Source organism: Branchiostoma belcheri, unplaced genomic scaffold (assembly GCF_001625305.1).
Source record: "Branchiostoma belcheri isolate BF01 breed outbred unplaced genomic scaffold, Haploidv18h27 scaffold76, whole genome shotgun sequence".
Lineage (NCBI taxonomy): Eukaryota > Metazoa > Chordata > Leptocardii > Amphioxiformes > Branchiostomatidae > Branchiostoma > Branchiostoma belcheri.
Genome location: NW_017804420.1, coordinates 1,472,128 through 1,492,131, shown reverse-complemented (window position 1 = coordinate 1,492,131; position 20,004 = coordinate 1,472,128). Strand labels below are relative to the sequence as shown.

Below are 20,004 nucleotides of genomic sequence, written 5' to 3'. Positions count from 1 at the left end.
GTTCATTTCTTCTTCCCATCTGTGGTTTGGAAGTCAGAGCTGGTGGGATGTTCCCATGATATTGTGGTGCTCGGTGCCCCGAAGGTTTTCGTCCTTGGTATCTATGGGAAGTGGAGGATCAATAGGCCACGTAAGGCTAACATTATCCGCCAAGACTAAGAGATTTATAATCGTCTGGTAGCAAAATGGGTGTAGAAGATAGATGGGTACAGGACAGGGCCGTTCAGTGCCCAGATGCTCTCTGTCCTCCCAGTATAATAGGCTCCGCATTCCCGCAAAAACCACGGCAAGACTATATCATCACAGGCACTAATATTGGCCTAATTGTGACAATCACTTGAAAAGAAACAGCGCCATTATCTAAGAGATTACACATGTAAGGCTGGAAGGCATGATTTGATTTTCTTAAAGAAGGCCAGATGTACACTTCAGTGCGTTTTAATTGCTTAAAGCTCTAAATCTCCAAAATAGTTTGTGATCGAGATTTAGTACAGTGTAACTGTAGAGGCTGTTAATTTTATGACCCCATTTGAAGGCACGGTTACAACCAATCATTCTATATCTGACAGGTGTATAGACCCAGCATCCTACCAGAGTATAGAGCTATTGACAGAAATAAGCAATGAGAAAAGAGAGAGATGTCCTAATGCGTCAGATATATTTGAAGTATTGAAACATAGGAAAATAAGTAAGATTGTAAACAGAAACAAAACAAAATGAAATGAATTTATAAATTGTTACAGTACGAATAACATATTAACACAAATGGAAGGTGCCATACCGTTTTCCGGTAGGTAGAGGGATGGACGATTCCATTTTGTAATGACTTACCCCCTCGATCTGCTCAATGGAACCGCCCTGCTTCTAGGTATAGAGAGAAACATTGCTTCAGTTTCAAAGTCTTGGACTGGTTCAACGGCATTATAATATAGACCAATTTGAGACCAGTATTACAATACTAATATTTGCAGTATTATGAAAAATACAAAAAATAACGATCCTATGGCGAATCGTTGACAACTGATACCATCCTAAATAGCCATCATAACACAACAAACAAAAAAGACATAGACTAATAATTTTGATGACTAAGCATACTGGATACTGTAATGTCTTAGTGTTCGGTTGTAAGGCGACAAGTCCACAGACGTTCCCTTGAGAATGTTTACATTACCTAGAGTTAGTGACGTCTGAGAGGAATACTATAGTCTTCTCTAGTCTGCAGAGATGTTATCTACGATAAACAAGGTGATGCTCATAGCCGCTTTCCTAGAATATCTCTGGAACACTTTGGGATGTAACGTTAGTATAGCTGGAACTGTCGGTACAAAACACATTTCCTTCACATCCGATATCCGTAAACACGGAGATCTGAAAAGGCCCACGCTGGACGGTCAAAGAAGAAACGTGCTTTACGACAGGTTGTTTAACCGGTAAACTTCCTGTATCTTAGCATTGTTTCGAAAGTCCTTCGAAAATTTCAGGTTTGCTAAAAGGGGATTGAAAGGTATGCATTTTTGTTTTTTCTACGAAGCTGGCTTTGTTGTGTACACTGCCCGCACCCTTCCTACCGTGCCCACTCGCCAGCCCCGCGGCCATAAGAAAGCATCGCCCGCCTTATTTTGACAACAGCGCGCCATCTGGGTTTGAAGGACGGGCCGGGTTCTCAGGAGGAGCTGGTTATCTCCTTGGCGGTTCCTTTGATGTGAATGTCCGGACAGGTGGGCCACCTGTGTCTTCAGACAGGTGTTGACAGATGTCGGTATCGTCTGGAAATGTAAGATACGGCAGGAAAAATACAAACCAAGAGATCATCTTCAAAACGCAATGTTTTGACAAACAGTCTGACTTTTACTTTGTGTAAGCCCAGTGTTTCGGCGACCTTTGACCCAAGGCGAAACCATGTTATGACGTCACTTGTCAATAAATCGATACTCCAAATACAGTGCGAGTGAGAAATTCCGCTCTCAAATCGTAAACTGAATGAAAGTTTTTTGAGGTATCTCGATTCAATCAGAGTGTCCATCTCTGCTTCAACCACCAAGGAGCAATAAAAAAGGATCGTAAAATGTGGAAAATATAAAGTAGAGTCATAAACGTGCGGAGATGCCACAAGAAAAGTTTGATGTGAAATATCGCGTGCGTTTTTCTGTGGACAAAGTCAATTTTACTTCACAGACAGAATTTCTGCTATCTCTCAATACGTCAGTTATCAGTCGGACTATATCCTCCTCAGTCGTCGCCATCAAATCCCAAGTAGGCGGTCCTGATACGTCGACAACATTCCAACCCAAGCCACAGTAATGGATTTTTATTAAGGTTCTGAGACCCTAAGCCCCAACTTACAACTTAGGGATTGGTAGGGATAGCGATTACTGTCCATGTGGGTACCAGTGGGGATTGCTCGCATTAACATCCGGCTCAGATATAGGTAGATCGCACTCAGTCAAATATGATAAACTTCCCCGGAAATTTGTCAGTGAGCAGATCAGACGAGAGGAAAGCTTTACTTTGCCGTAATCGCCTTCTGTAGCCAGTAAGCCGCGAGGTAGAACTTGAAACACTCTCTGTAACATTGATAGAGAGAAATTCAATATGTTAGCGTTATTACCAGGATTACACTTCTGTATATACTTCAACATGATAAAACTGCGCACGTCACTCTAAATTGTCCGAGTGTTCATAAAGTTGAGTTAGATATTTTTTTCATAATCTGTCGGAAAAAGTACACCGAAGAGTACGATTCCTAGCGGTAAAAATTATTTTTTTATGTACTGCTGCCATGCTGACCACTGTTTTGAATAAAGAATAAAAAAGAAAGAAATCTCCTCACCCAAAATTGGAAAAGCACCAAAATTTTTATTACTTCTTGTTAGTCATAATTCATTGTGTGTAATTATACCGAAAGTCGATTATGTATTTGTAATACCTTTCTTTTCGTTGAAGTTTGGAAAAGTACCAAATTTTGAAATACTTCTTGTCAGTGTCTGTAACTATACTATTATCGTTTTAGTACCTTGGTTCTTTTTGTTAGAAAAAATATTTGTGTACCATCTCTCTAGAAAAAGGAACTGTATGTATGGCGCGCTTTACATTGTACTCCCACATCACGGTTAGCGGAGAGTGCTTCCTATCTCGAGTGGACTGTCATGATGAAAGCAAAAGAGCGCATCTGCAAACCGCAGTCCATTTAAACTTGAAGTTCTGCAGCGCTTGAGGAATCACGCTGGCTTTGATTTCGGCCGCGGCCACTTTGATACAAGGCGAAATGAAAAGTTTCCATATCTTTTCGCGCGCACTCTAATGCAAGTAATGGCCTAAGCGTCAGATGAGTGGCTGTTAGCGCAGACATCGCGCCCCGGCGTCAGGAATTATTAGAGAAAATGTAAGTGTGGTTCGCACAATCCGCGCCTCCATCAAGTCTCGACCTCGGACAGCCCGTGTCAACACTCTCGGAATGGGATGTATCAAAAGTGAGCACCACATTCGCGGAATTGCTGATTCAAAGGCATCAAACGTCGGGGTGGGAGAATTTATCTTCCCATTTATCGAAAGTCGTGTTGGCAAGGTCTCCGCTAAGCCGCAGCCCCCGACTTTGTAGGCCCGGTCCCAGTACACGGTACACGGAGGGTCACGTAATATTATTACTATCTAGAGTGGCACTTGATTATACACAGAGAACCTAGCCTTACTTTTGCCAACGGGAATCTACCTTGAACGCTGATGCCCTACTTCGAACTACAGCGCTACAAAAATGATCATAAACTAAAAGTAACATAGGTAATGATTACAAAGATTTCGTCTTTCCCTGGCCATATATAACAATAAATGTTGATCCTGAGGTTTGTATTGTTTTAGATTGTAGTGATCAATAATTAATAGTGTAGAAAAGATCAATGTTTACGTAATTGAAAATGACTTTGTTTTGGAACACCTGGAGGTGCTGAGACGATGCCCGGTGTGACAGACGGCCTGGCCCTCCCGTCTGACGGCCCGTTGCGGCACCTCCCCTTCAATGCCGCCACAGTCACGTTCTGCTAGTCTTGATGTACGGCCAATATTCATCCGAATATTCAAAACTGATACCCGCAATTTGTATTATTTCCTCCACAAATATGAGGTTATGAGCCTGATGAAATATGTAAGGCAGGTTCCCTCCGTAGAACAGCCGGAGGTAAAAATGTTCTGCCCTTTTTCTGACTTCATTGTTAAATTTTGTATGTCCTTGACGAGGGAAATAGCTGAATTGTGAATGTAGCCATGTCAGGGCCATTTATTCATCAAAAGGCTTGTTCAAAGACGACGAAGGCCCGACAGGAAAATTTGTGAAGCCTTGGGGGTTGGGGACCCTGTGCCGTAAGGTTAACTTGGTGTGCACGCTGTAGCTCTATTCAACCGGAGTCTTCAAAGAGATTGAGTTAAACGACCCAGCCTCCTTGAACTACCGTGCTTTTTTTACTCCTCTTAAAAACGCCCATTCCTTTTTATACCAAAACAGGCAAGGGAAGTGATGTTCTTCACAATACATGAAACAGAGGAGGCGACGTCCGAGTAAAAAATGTTATCAATCGTAACTTGCTCAAAGATGTACTTGTCAGTGAGTGACGGTTGCTGGGTTTTGAAGGTTGGGATGAAAGGGTTAGATTGGCGGTGCTCAACGCCCAATTTACGCCGCTAACCAACGGCTGGAACCGTTCTGTTCAAGGCAGCAGCAAAGTTCAAAGATGCCTGCTTCGTTTTTCATACCCAAACCTCTCCGGAGAAAAACCACAAAGTTCTCGTCAAATCAATACAAGCGGGGATATAGAAAATATTAGTATTGTTTATAGTTAAATCTAGCATGTCTAAACTATTGATTTATATAGACCAACCTTGTACTTATTAACGCATATCGATTTCAATTTAAGGTATAACCAAGTATTAATAGACTATTTGAGTTCATGATGATATTCGATCTATATGCAGGGTAATATTTCAAGGTGAGGAAAACGTTTTGGACATGCCTAATTGTAGTGGCACAGCTACTGTAACATCAAAATGTCATTAAAACCGCGATAATCTCAGCCATTTCTCCCTCCTCGTTTCTTTTATTACCCGGCAAAGTGATGGAAAAAGGACGGGCGGTTCTCGATATGTTTTATTCATTCTCGTTCCGTGCAGTACTAGTAGTATCTGTAGCAAGTGAGTAGGTGAAAAATTTGGCGTTTAGGACGACAATATTGTAAACTGTGTCATGAAAATGCGGGATTTTATCATGTGTGAGCAATAAGGATCAGTGATTGTGTACTTTTTTTCCGCGTCCTTAAAGCTGCGTAGTTTATGTCTTGTGTTGTTGAACGTAATGTTAGCTTAGCGTTTCCGCGTTCGTAGTTCTCAAAAGAACAGGCAACCCGTCCAATATTGCTCAGCGTGGCCTTTCAACACCCGGTAGTTGATGTATTGTTTCTTGTGTATAGATTAAATGCGGCGTTAAGATAAATAGAGACAGAGCATCGTGAGGGTTCGGCGGCGAGTGTGGCAGGGGAGGGCCCGTCCTTTCAACGGGGTTGTCGGGGTCGGCGCGCTGAAAGGACCCGGAAGACCTTTTTCTCTGACGTTTTGTGATCTTTTGTGGCGCGGTTGTTCACAGGACTGTTGTTGTAAATCCGAGGCCCGTGACTTGTGCAAAATGTTTCCTCGATGCCTGCTTCCCCTGGGTCGCATATGAACAACTCCAGTCCAATCTTCATACAGAGATGACACCATTTTGTGACTAATGCAGAAAAGGGAAACTGAAAGCGTTTTAGCGATGTCGTATAGCTAAAGCCACAGAGCTAGTCCCGTGGGGTTTTGTACTCTCACTTTTCCTGCCATGTGCACCGTGAAAATTTGCCCACAACGTCCATTGTTGGGGACCGCACTCTTAGCGAGATTGAAACGTAACCGGAGCACCAGGTCCTAACAATGGCAGGCGTCCCCGCACGCGACGCAGCCCGACGGCTCGGGTAGGAGACGCACCCGACGCCACCTACGTCCGTCCCGGGGGACCGTCTGGTACAGCCCGCCCGCAATAAGCGTTGTACCGGGCCAATTTCTACAGGCTAATCCCAATCTTACACCACCACCCTCAGAAATCGAAGCAAATGATCAGAATTATCGAGTGAAGAACAGGACAATTTCTCCGCCATCCATCAGCCCGAAATGGTTATACGACTCGGAATCAACCGAATGAATAACTTTTATAGGAAATTGGGAAAATATCTCCTCCCAGGGGCGCCATCGAGCCGCGAAGTGGGGTAGAATATCGTCGGGAAATTTCGACGCCATTATCTACGGTCGGTGGAGATCGGAGAGATATTTCAAGTGTAAACCGGGAGATAGGTTGGAGTCGGAACTGCCCCGTCCCTAACAGCAAACATTTTTCTTCATAAGCGGTTCAGCTGCGGGGCTGGAGTAGCAAATCTCTGTACGTGTCGGCAGATTCTCCCGCCTGACGTAAACTAGCTCGCTCAAAACCAGGTCAACGTAGGACCTTTTATAGCTCACCCTGGCGCACAGTCTATCCCGACAAATCCCATCACAATTAACCTTTCACTCGCCGCCTGCGCCTAGCAATGTTCTTCTTTTATTATTAAGTTGTTATTCAGAAGAGTGCATAAAATCGTTCCTAACGTTCAAGGCGAAGCACTGGAATCGTAGATAATCTTATACGATACCGCGGCAGGGTTGGAGGAGAGGGGGACACTCGGTCGTGTACGCTGCCAAATTACATTACCGTTAACCTTTGGCGGTCCGCCGGTGTCCGGTTCGCGGACGTCCGTGCCGGGTCCAGGACTAGGGAACGTGGGAACAAACCTCCCCCTACCTGCCCGGCACTCCCACCACGGGCCGGCGGTACCGTACAGCTAGCCTCTACCAGGCTCCTCAGGGGGGTGCAAAAATAGTCAAAATTGGCCAAATAGACGGAGTAGTATACCAGAGGAGTTAGCCGGCTGGAGGGTACTGTTTTCAACCTGGGGAGCCTGGTAGAGGCTACGACTATACACCAACCAGTGCTTACAGTAGTTGCGTCTTATATACATGTATGTCGGGTGTTCTTCATAAGAACTTCATTCCTCTATACGTCTGTCACTAGTGGTTACGATACGCACAGGGCACACATATTGCGTAGATGAATGTGTTAGGGGCAAGGTATATAGAAAATCTCTACTTAATAGACTAATGTCGTGATCCACGTCATATGCTGTCAGCTGAACGAGTAGCTAGATTCCGTAAGACAGGTGACATAGTTTTACATATACCCTCAACAGTTCTGTCACAATGTGTTTAAATGAATGAATGAAAAAGCTAGGGCGCCTGTTTACATACATTACACAGTCTGCTGCAATATCAGAAAGCACCCAAAGGGTCAACTCTAAAATGCAATAATGTCGATAGAAATGACACTCGTCGTTTACCCTAAATAGAAGCATCTATGTGTAATTCTTTAGTTATTTAGGGAAGGAACATCTATTTGCTGAGAGCCACATGTTCTGCTTTCATGTGATAGGGAAGTCGGACAGTTTACATTCCGCATGGCGCATAGCCAAAACAGTTTACCGCGCCTTTGAAAACACCACGATTTGGTAATTCTTCAGCCAATAGTTTTGGTCCTCCATTCGGGGTAAGTAGTAAACAAAAAGGGGAATTTGTTGTTTGCTGCTTTGTCGTAAGATGCATAATATAAACATGGTGGCTCTCTGCGTTAAAAATTTCTGCTGGATTTACTCACATCCTTTATAAGCGGTCAGGAATCGAACAGGTTTAAATCTCCCTGTAGGAAAAGAAGTGGCCGCGCCGATTTTATGTCATCAAACAATCCCGAATAATGCAGCCGTAATACCTCTTAAATACCAACAAGCTATGCGCATCCACGGCGACTGACCACACCCAAATGTAATGTTCTTAAGAAGAGATAAAGAGAGATTTTCTCATTTGGCTGCGGTGATTGTGCCAGAAGAGCGTCCCAAATCCCGTGTCTTACAAGAGATAGAGACGCATTACACTTTGTCGTGCTGGTATTCTGTGTTGTTGTTCGTTAAACTAGACACGCCCTCGTCGCTGTAACACCTGGGCAGGTTATTTGGGTCGTCTTGCCACGCCTTAGTTTTATCTGTCCGAGCTATCTAGTCAAAGATAGCCTTCCGCAATTACTAAGGAATAGGGCAGCTTGTAGGCCAATTATTGTCGGAAATGTGGGTGCTCCGGCCTATCGACCACGGCTCAGTTTCCATCAGAACTTATTACGAAGGTCTATCAGTTAACGTAGGCAACTGAAAATGATGGGACGTAAAATGTTCCAGGTTGGAGAGGGGGGTGGCTTAGTAAACCTCCAACTGGCGATGAAAAATGGTTCGTACAAGCATGAAACCAGACAGCTGTATAATCTGCCTATAGAGGCATGTAACAAAGAGAGGTGGGGGTTAGAACACCAAAGTAGAAGGGCACGCGCGGACGCAGCGGGCGGGCTGGTCCACCTGCTCGCACCGATGCATTTTCTCGTGCGGACGGCTTCTATTGTCGGGGGATTTCTCGGTCTCTGTGCGACGGAAACCCGACCCGACACAGGTCAGGGGCACCGACACGACGAGGCGAGAACGCCAGGGCGGCGGTAGGCCACGCGCGACCGCGGGGAGGCCGTGTCCACCTGCGGGTAGCCACCGGTGGCCGTCCGTTCAATTTGGTGCGTTAGATGTTTGGTTCGGCGCTGCTGATTCTAGATGACAGGCTCTGGTGTGGCAGAACATCAGGTAGACAGGCGACGCTGAGCGCCAGTCCCCCACACCGGCTCCAGTTTGCACCGTGGTTTCCTATAGATGGACATAAACACCACCTATGGCCTCGAATGCAGCCTCAACTTTGACAGGCCAAGGCCAAAAAATAACACACAGAAATCATACCGCTTCCTTCCTGAATAATCTTATCTGTTTCCTCTATTAGAGAAGTGTTCTCAGACTGGTGTCCATAATATGGCGACACATGCTAATATATCATAATATAGACACGAAGGTTCTGATAATGGCTTCAGTAAAGGAGAAAATTGGGCAGAATGCGGTCTGTAGTCGTCGACTCTTCCTGGACACATGAAAGACGGGGTTACGACCCCTTCCCAAACACAGCCCGTCCCCAGGTCACCCTGCTGCCTACACCTGGCCCCACACCGGCGGCCAGGCGGCTACAGTTGGGCCAACATGGGAACGAGCTGGGTAATTAGACTCTCGTCCACATATTTTATACATTGTTGATTTCAGCAAGGGAATTAAACATAATGTCCTTGATTTCAGCAATGGCGTTGAAGAGAGGGAAATGAAAATCAAGAGAAGAGAACTTTTATTTCAAAAGGGGTAATGCACACATGCAAAGCACCGACAGAAAAGAATGAATGGATGACCTGTGACATTAGAGTTGACAGAACTTTTAAGAATACAGCTATTAACGTCAGAGAATTTACTTAAAACCCATTTTCCCGTGGAACGTTGCCAGCTCTCCACATGCAACAGAATCGATCTCGGATGGCGAATCACTTAGGACCGAGCACGGAAAATATTTGCGACTCTCCCCGCGGTTGTCGCTTGGCTTCCTTAGATTTTTACCTGACAGGACAAGGCACGAACAGGCTGTAAATAAAAGCATACAGACAAGAAGGTGGTTCTGTTCACGCTTTCAAAGAAGGGGTAATTAGTCCCTTTTACCCCCCCCCCCAAACAACACCACCAACACAGAATTTTAGCCAGTACGTGGTGAGAGGTGCCATCTGAAGGCATTTCCCAAATGTGTCCGTACACGAATGCTGTAGTCCGATGTATGTTGTTGGTTTGGTAGAGACAACACTGTAGCTTCCACATACTCTCGCCCATGCACAGGATGACTCGTAATCTCGTCCACAGGATTGTCCGAAACAAGGCGGCGGAAAAGGCCAAGCAGTCACCCCATAGTCCCCAGCAGTCACCCCAGGGCGCAGGCACGCCCAACTCCGTGGGGCCCATGGCGTCCGGACCCGTGGCTACCTCCGCGTCCAACAACGCTCCCGGGTCGGACAGCGCGCAGAACGGGTCGTCCTACAGTATTAACGGCATCCTGGGCATTCACCACAGCAACCCTGAGAAGGTCAAGCGAGAAGGAGACAGAGGTAGGTTCACTCCTCTACATGACTAATTCACGTCGTCACGTGTACATTCATACATGTATTACTACTATACTGGATCATAAGCCCTCTAATGTCCAAACCTGGGCCCGGCCGGGCTGTTTGCGTGAACGAAAATAAGCAATTCATGTTGAGAATATACACAAATAGTGCTTATTACCATTTTTCATAATTTTTGTGTTTAAAAAAAGTTGTCTTTTTGTTTGCCGCAAACTGCCCGGCCGGGGCCCGGGCTTAGCATAGTGGGGCCGTACGTGTGCCCATGATAACTGCATAGACATAAGAAGGCTGCATCGCGCTGCGTTTCTTTATCAGTAGTTTATACTCGAGCCTGGATGGTTGAAATGTTTAACAAGGTCGAAAAAAATACCCGAAGAGAACAAGTCAAACTCATTGCAGCAATTGAGTTGACACCATGTCCGGTTATAGTTAGAGATAGGAGCTTACTGCTAAAAATGTAGTCGACACTGAATTTGGAAAAAATACTTCTTCATCTCACAGCCAACATACATCACAAAGGTTCTCAACAGTTAGTTATTCCAACAGCTGTAGTATTGGCAGAAAAAGTACTCTTGTTCAAGTAGGTGGAAAAGTTGAAGTGATATTAGAGGCATCGTAAACCAGTGATACCAGGCTCTTTTGCACCTTTCACGCGAGCATGGACATGGTCGACAGAGCACGCCCAAACTTTTCTCCACACAAAACGTGTTTGGCTACGGACACGGCGCTTTTAGGCTCAGAACGGGCGACTGATCTTACAAATCCGGGTGATTTAGGGGTTATCTGACGTCTGGTCATCGACAGGAGATGAGATATTATGTTTAATCACAACAACCGCTGGAAGTACAGGCAGATGCCGGAGCACGTGGTCGGTTCGGCTTAGTGACCACGCTCCGGGTTTGGACTGTCTGTTTTCAGACTGAAAAGTGTGTTTGACTGACGGGGATTGCTTAAGTGAGTGGAAAGAACAGAGTTAGGTCAGACGTGCGAGTCCGTGGGTAGTAAATATTTATCAGCGTGTTTGCATCGCCCGCTCGGCTGGTTGGTGCTGAAAGCGTGCGTGTGATTGGTTGTAATTGGCGGCGATGCATATATATATACATGTCCGGTATAGTGTCGCGGTAACGCCGCTGTTTATGGGAAGGCTCGCCTGCATCTCCGAGATCCCATCACCGAAGGCGGCCAGCAAACTGACCATGTCTAACCCAATCAATCCGTGCACTTGGAACCTATTAATTACGCGCGCAAATCGAGACCCTGCATTAAGCGGGGAACCTCCGACTAAGCACGGCGTGAAGCACACCGCGTCCAGTGCGGTTAGTCCTGTTGGCTCTCCCCGCCTCAACCTCCGATCCTGGCTATTCCCTCTCGGCGGCGGGAGGCTAACCCTGATCCGCCAGGCTCGACACCTTCGCCCCCTGATCGATAGCCCTGCTAGTGAGACGGGACAAGTATAATGCCGTGATGAAATGCGGGAGACGATTCCCTTGTAATACGAAATCCGCCAGACCTGAATCGAAAATCGGTGACTAGAGATCACTGTGGTTCTCAGCTCCGGGGTTATGCCCCCTTCATAACGGCGTGGCCCGGAACGTGCGTTACAACACTCCCTCCAGCTAGCAATAGATACCCCGCCGTCAGTTTATCCTATCCCATTTTCCAAGAGCGATGAAAAAGTCTTCTCCCTTTCGATAATATCGTGGCAAGAGATCCCATTTGGGGCTTGGGGACTCGATGATTTATCACCAAGCAAAGCTATTACGTCAAGTCAATCAGTGGAGGGTCGTGGGGGACCTCTCGGGGTGAATGGCTAATTTCTGCCGGGCCGTTTTATTGACTGCCTGGCCCCGACATAGTCACTCCCGTTCGCCTTTTCCAATCTCCGACTTGAAAAATTTAACACTGCTTCATAAATAGGCTAGCAAGACTCACCTAAACTGCGATAATTAATAGGACAAATGCGCGCGCGGGTAGCGGCGAGAGAGGCACCTTCCCGTAATGAGATTACGCAAGTGTATGTTTAATTGGGTCTGAAATTCTCACGCACGTTCATCACTGGTGGAGAAGGTGCTGGGGTGAGGATCGTGCCTCATCTGGTGGCGGGGAGGGCGGACTGGGTCACCCGACCGGCCACCGACCACCAACACAGTTGTCCTGCGACTGGACTGAGATTGCGCTTTAGGACCGAGGGTCATGTTTCTGTCCAAATTTAGAGGAAGTCCTCACATACACATTGCATACACGTACACACACACACACACACGCACGCTCGCACACACACTCACAGACATACAAACACACACACACACACACAAACACACACGCACACACACGCACACACAAACAATCGACGGTCACAACCAGTCTAATTGCAAGCCCTGACATTCAGATGAGTAACCAAGAGCCGCCCTTTACACCTGCTGCCTTTATAGCACACAGTCTACATAACCTATAACAGCAAATCTGCGTTATATGACCTGTAAGAAACCTGCGGCTTGAAGACTACACACACAGCAGGTGAGATTCAGCTCAGGTACACGCTGCGCTCCATCTCCCACCTAAGCGGCTTAACCGAGCATGTAAAGCGGACACTCTACGCCCTCCCGACCGCCAGGACTCGATTTGCACTTAGTTCTTGGCGCCGGAAGCTTTCTGACCTGCCACAACCAGGACTGACACTTCAGACCTTCGCGTCGGAGGACGTCGCCTTTGAGGCACAGGAGAGCTGGAGGTTCGCGGGAACGGTTCTACCGCGATCCGGCAAGTTCCCGCCACAGATGCCCCGGTGAAATCGCCATATTGATTTCTCTGATTGACTGCGTCTGGCCCGTGGCAATTTTCTGCCTCTTTATTCCGATTTCCGAAGAAAACAGCCGTTCATGACTTATCTACCGGGTTGGCAGGTAGGTTTCCGCGGAGGAGGATCACTTGGCGCCGCTATATAATCCCGCTCCCCGCCCGAACGATAATCTTTGTTCCATCGGCGGGGTTAATCTTGTAACCAAAAATATGATGGCCGTTATTACCACACAATGAATTTGTGTGCGTATTCACGGGCGGCTGGCTTTGATTGACAGGACTGGGATTTCAGCTCAGTGTGATGCTTAATGCAGTGCGATGCCTGCCGCCCAAAAGCACAATACGGAGATTCTGCCCCTGTAATAAAGGAGGAATGGATTGAAGTGTAAGCGTTTGGAATATCTGCCTCACGAGTCAGTGATAAAAGACCAGGTAAACGTGGACGGGAAAGTATATACATACAGAAAGGATAGTTGATGAAATAAATATCTGAAACAAAAAAGCACAGGTGAATTATGGAACTCATGGAATATTATAGGTGGTGAGAACTCTAACGAATCACAACACTGCACAAATCGATCGGAAACGAATGATAGGAAATCAAGGAGGAGAAGAACACACAATATGAAAGAAAAGTAAAGAACACAAACTGTGTTTTGCTGCATTCATATTATGACGTCGTCAGTGACGTTTTAGCACTTTACCAAGAATTTTCTTCCATTGTGGAAGAGAGAAAAACATCTATCTATATTTCCCACCCTTTTCGTGTAAATTACTAGTAATATGAATATTGCTCACTATCATTAACGATAAAAAGTGTCAGAAAACATTCCTGAAAACGAAGTTTCATCATGATCACAAGAACGAAATGTCCAGTCCCCGTCACCCCAGTCTTCACTCCCCGTGTTCTGTACCAGTCTCAATCCCCTCGACACAGAATCAGGGGAAGCCTACTTGAGATTTCACGGATCCGGACTCCTGCCGTCTCTCTCAGAGCCAGTGGCTTGACTACTGCTTCAGATCGAATGGCAGCGAACTGCATTAATCTGATTAACTGCGGCCCTTGACCGAGCACTGGTGCGTGACCACTGCTATTCTTTCCACTTCTGTTTTTACATGTTATTGTGTGGAGTGGGGCTTGTAAGGTAAGTCTGTCAACATTCGCTTAACGAGCCACGCCCCACTCCAGCCAGCTCTTTGTCTCTCCCTGCCTGGTCGATCTCCAACGCCAGTGCTTCAGATACTTCAAGTGTTTTGGGGGGAAGGCCGCATTGGAAAGTTAGAATAGAGTCGCCCACTCGCTCACGCGTATCTGATTTCTCATTGGTACCAGTGTTATGCTCAATTATTACGCTATCAATTTCAGAGCCATCAAATATTAAATAAACAGTCTATGCATTTTAGATAAGATAGGGAAATTGTGCCCGGCGGCCAGAACCAACTGATTATTTTCACCCTTCTCACGATGGCGTTGAAATTAGTTTGATTCTCCCCTTGTGGTCTTCCTGTAACAGAAGAATCCGTCTTCTCCCCATCAATATTTTAGAGCGCAGTGGGATGGCGCCATGCTCACTTGGCCATGAACTAGACTATCTAGCTGGACATGTTCGCCGGTGAACGTGCGCTGGTAACGTTCGCGAGGCGAGCTGGGTTTACTGGAAAACGCAGCGGCAACATTTCGTTCTACTTTTGAATTCGGAACGCTTACAAATGTATACAGTATGGCGTAGAAAGATCCTTCCATTGGTCGTATTTATTGATATTACTTACAATCTACGGCCACGTAAACGGAATCTGAACAGGACGACAAGAATTCCAAATGTAGGGCGCTGTATCATCGCAAATAAAACTTTCAAATTGGCGCTATGGAATTTGTGGAAACAGAACTATTAATTTCAACTTACTACTCAGTATGTATACGTCGTTACATATTATTAATACCTAAAATAAACGAATGAAAAACGTCGGATTACACATTGCAAGTTTTATTTTAAATTTCGTGGTGGTCTAGGATCTTATGTGGAACATTTTTCTACCGAAGTTGGCATGTCGGTTGGCTCGAGCTCAGGCTGGGAATCTTCCACGTTTCATAACTGCATTTCAATAAATAATGTTCATCGCTACAGGCACCCCGAGTCTCTTTCCCGGGTGAAACTAAGCGTGGTAAATCTACTACTATTGCTGTAAATTCATTAGTCAGGCACCGTCGCCTTCCCCGGCCCCTTGGTAGTTGTCGCTAGCTTGAGCATCTTATGGAGCGAAGCAACAGTAAACAGTCTCGTTGTAAACAAAAACATGCCTGCACCTAACGAGACAGTGATTTATAGAACTCTGTCACGTAGAGGAATAGGGGAATGTCTTTCTTGCCAGAAAAGTCGTGCCTTGTGAGAGATACAATTGAGGTGATAGAGTTGTTTTCTTACGGCAGTATCATTCAGCAACAGAAGCGTCTACTACACACTGGGGTGAATGAAATTTAGCAAAGAGGAGGAGCTGCCTGATCGACTAGATCTGAATATGATGTTGAATCGGGCAAGAAATTAGGATAAGGAAGATAGCTATTTTCGTAGTTTGTTTAGTTTGGAAGAATTAATGTGTATCTTGCTTTAGAAACCAAAGCACACACAACGTATACTATAGGCTAGGCTGAAAACCGGAAAGTTTGACCGAGCTAGAAGGCAAGAAGCTTGAGGGATTGAAGGTATACAGAGTGGTCAATGACCTCTTCGGTCAATCTGTTTGACCTGCTCATCTAGAACAATTCAACAAAGAGGTCAAGAAACAAACACTAGTAACAGTTGAACAATTTGATAAACTTTCGTACTTAGAGACCATGCCAGTTCGGATCGTCATTGTGAGCAATTTGAGACAGTAAGTTGCCAGGCCAGTCTGGCAACGTAAGACTAACTTACTATAGAGGCAACAGTCCTGAAAACTTTAACTATTCAGACCACATGTTTTAGCACAATCTTTATTGACACAACAAAGGTACGGTACAGTGACTTTCGTAAGGTCTACTACAACTGTAGCACAACTGTACATACAGACAAGTGGATACAAATGAACTAGCATATGTACTATGAATAAATCAACATGTTGAGTTTGACGTATCACTTTTACTGCTAGTTCTAAGCTCTCGTGACTGGTTGGTTGGTAATGTTGATGGTGTGTTGCCTTCTCTGTTCTTCCCACCAAGGGTAGTAGAAGTTGCCTATCCCGATCAAATAGTCTGAACGGCAACATTACCCAGGGCAGGGACTTATCCCAGTGTGCCGATACTTGCCGTACCGGATGCCGCTTCTATACCATGATTGCCGGCTTCATTCTTCTCCCCCAGGTGTTCAGTCCCTCCGTAAAGCCGATCCCGGGACGGCAGTGGTTAGTGTAATACACCCGATGAGATTACGCCACTGCTCCAATGAGCAGAAAATGTTGTGTTCGGTAAAGGGATCATTCTTACATCCCGAGAGCGTTGCCGGGTTGTTGAGCACACTAAATCATTCGTGTAAACACGGACTTGCGAAAATTACCCGGGATCATCATTACAGGCGGGTTCAATAACCTGTGGTCAGAAAATAACTACATCCGGCATGGCTGTAGAGCTCGAGAATCAAGAAAATCGTAGCAGTGAACCTGTCATTGTAAGAACAGATTCTGACACACTCGGAAGTATTTTAGGAACGCTGCCTTTTCAAATCTACCATTGAGTTTTCTATGGCGAGGGGAGGAGACGGTGTCTTGTTGGTTAGTAGCCAGATAGGTGTGCCATTCTATCTCGTTGTTATTGCCAAGTAGCGTATCAAACCCGTCCAACTGGATCATGTGGCAATGTGCCGTTACTACAGCCTGGATGGTGTCCTTTGTTATCACACAAAAATGTGATCATCAAATTTAAAGTCCGGTACAATATAGGGTTCTTCGGGCTCAACGGTAATGTAGAGGCGGATAAGGCAGTCGTTCCCGATGTTTGTTGCAAATTTGATGGCTTTGGCATCTAACAAAGCAGTCATTCTTGTTTTGTAGTCGTTCAAAGCTCACACCTGGACAGGAAAGAGGGAAAAACAACCCTTCTCGATTTTTATGAGGTTTTGAGAGATCCTCTATTCTAAGAATGCCATTGACAATATGGAAATGGCCGATACTTCAAATTTGAATGTTTGTAAAGTGAATGAATGGCCGCGTTGGCAGGTGTTGTATTCGAAGACAGAGATCGTACAATTGAAATCATTGTACGATACTTTTTTATATATTGTTGTTGAGTTTTTCGTACCTTTTGGTATCCGGTTACCGTGATTTAAACCACTTTGTTGGATTATTTTTTCTAAGCACTGCCCTAAACAACCATGGATAAAAACTTTGCAAAACTATGGTAAAACGTCACAGAAATTTGTCAAGTTACGCTAGTGACATGGAAAATATACACATTGTGTAGATAGCCACTCTATAGAACAGAACGATTGAATGGACTACACCAAGGCACTTCGTGCCCTATACCTGTACATAAAATGGAACCCCAAACACGGCTGACTTCCGTACCAGGTACAGAGATCTTTATCTCAGTGAGTACTTGTAAAGTTGGAGTATGCCGGCTTGGCTCACAAGAGCAAGTCTTGGTTGTAGCCCTTTGAGAGGCGGTGTTCGGGCGGCTGCTTTGACGCGGTGACGTATGTCGTCTTTCGGGAAGGAAGCAGGCCCCGACCCACCTGTTGGCGAACGTGCGAAAATCCGCCTCTTACGCGCGACACCCGGCCTCTGAACTGTTCCGGGTCTGAGCTCGGAACAATGAGCATTTCTGTTGATTCTTTGTCTAAAATACTGGTGATTGTGAACCTCAAGTTTTACAGTCGATTATTTTGTGTACCACCAGTTTCGTGCTCCAATTGTCAATTATAGGAAGTACGGGAAACTTTTTTCCACGAACACCACTTCAATATCAAGCTGCAAGAACAGTATCGATACGGGAAAGTTGTCCAAATTTGGCATTGACTTTTCAGTTTCCCGCGGTTTCCTCCGATTGTGATTAAAATTCCACGACGTCCTTGTGGCAGGAAAGACGTATGTCACGGATAATCAAGGACTTCTGATACATTTCTTCTTAAGTTTCTTGCTGGAGGAAACCAGCCATCATGAGATTGTCGTCCCCAGATTTTAATCGTCGCCACCAACTTCCTCTGTTGAAGTGGATAGAACCGGCAACCTTACATGTGGTACACAATCCTTATGAACGTTTTATTCTTTCTTTCAACAAGTTTGAAATCATTTTAGACCCATGTTCAACATCAGAAAAAGTTCATCTGTCATGCGAAATTCCCAGACATACGCAGATAGCAGCAAAAAGCAGAGGATGCTTTAGGATGTTATGACTTGTCGTCATTTCATGTTGTGTTTTGTGTGTACCTGGCCGGCCAGTACCAATGTAAACAGTCAGCAAATTCAGTTGTGGACGTCGCAGGCAGAATTCCCTTTGAAGCCTTGTGTACCCAAAACAATTCTAACCCTTGAACTGCCTTCAAAGTATCGGGTTTCTACATTCGCACACTGAAGAGAGTGCGTTGCCATGTACAAAACTTACTACGATGTACCTTTCTTAAGATAATTCTTCGTGCGCACATTGCCAACGTGCTATAGGAAGCTTGAGTAGCTAAACCACCTCAGTATCTGTTCTCATCCTTGATGTAACGATCAGTAATAGCTTGTAATGAACAAGTTAGTGGCACGCTTTCCCTAAGCCGAACAAATTGAACGCGGAGCCACTGGCTTAAGCTGGTTACAGTATGGCTGCTACCGGGCATGTTAAATGCCAGGTGTCGTCGCAGTTGACCACTGAAGCCTTGAGCAGGCTATCAGTATCAGTAACCAAGAACTCGCGGCATAAACCAGACAGAACTCTCAAGAAACCGCACACCGTTTGTCTCTTTCTTCGGGTTTAACTTTTTCCGTCTCAAGAAGGATTATCTTCACGAGGGTGTTATGTCATGTCACACCTCACGCCACTCCCCACCATGTAGCAGGACCTTGGGATGAGGAATGCTCGTCGGCACAGCAGCTTGAGAACTTAAAAGCTGGAAGAGAAGCATTTGACCCCGAGCATGTTTGCTTGTGGGACGTTCAGTGGAAGGTGGCGGCAGATATGACCCGTGTGTGCCGGTACATACCTTACATCCTTGATATACTACACTGTGCGTGACTTCTGCGCTCCAAATATGGGATTCTTCAATGGAAAATTCTGACATAAAACCTTTTGATTGTTGGGAGTTGCCTGTCCATACAATATTGCTGCCCAAGGACTGCTTACCCCGCAGAATAGTCCTTACAGCAAGTCCTAAAAAATCACGAAGTGTCAGGACACCTACCGCTTTGTCACTCAAGAAACACCAACTTTCGACCTTGCAATGGCATTGGACGGTGGCTAATGACGCAGAAAATATAGGAACGCCTGAAAACTGTCGGAATGGCGGTATCGACTGCACCAAAAACGTGATAGATCGGGGAAAATATAACAGCCATCTTGTGATCACTCTGTAAAATTGTGATAGCAGTATGGTCCGTTGGAACCGTCCGATATCAGCGCGCCAATGTTGTTCTCACTGCGGAATGCGTTACGTTGTCAGTGTTTAGATGATTTTCAAAATCCTCTGTATATTATATATATTACGTTGCTGAATTCATATTTTCCCGCCAATTTTAGAAATTGTGACGTCTCCAGTGATTTGATAATTGAATTGAAGGTAAAGGCATAAATTAGTACTAAGCACAAATATTACGATATGAACTTTATTTGCAAGGATTTCTTACTAGGTACGAAGTATGATACTACAAATATTCTGGGAATATTCTCAAAGACTACTCTACGCGCTAGAAGTTGTATCTTAAGGAAAGGATGGAAAACTTTCCGTCAGTAATTCAGAAGCGATTTTTGTGTGTGACTCCTGAGAACACCGAGATCTTGGAAAATTCACTGGCGCGAAACCTGCAAGTTGTCTCCTGCCGTTTGTCGCTCCGGTCAATCAATCACTCGGCGCGCGGGGAAGGTTGCTGCGCGT

At 45.4% G+C, this 20,004-nt stretch overlaps 1 protein-coding gene across 16 annotated transcripts in view; it reads left to right on the top strand.

Moving 5' to 3' along the window:
* LOC109485468 (paired box protein Pax-2a-like) overlaps positions 1-20,004 on the top strand; it is a 70,248-nt gene that overhangs the window by 29,597 nt on the left and 20,647 nt on the right. For 14 of the 16 annotated variants that reach the window (XR_002141131.1, XR_002141132.1, XR_002141133.1 and 11 more), the window contains exon 4: positions 9,882-10,147. Coding sequence is in view for 13 of the 16 variants with exons in the window: in XM_019789092.1 (XP_019644651.1) it covers positions 9,882-10,147 (266 nt within the window). In the remaining 3 variants the exon portion in view is untranslated. The remainder of the gene's footprint in view (positions 1-9,881; positions 10,148-20,004) is intronic. The other 2 variants (XM_019789088.1, XM_019789089.1) reach the window with 1 other exon arrangement.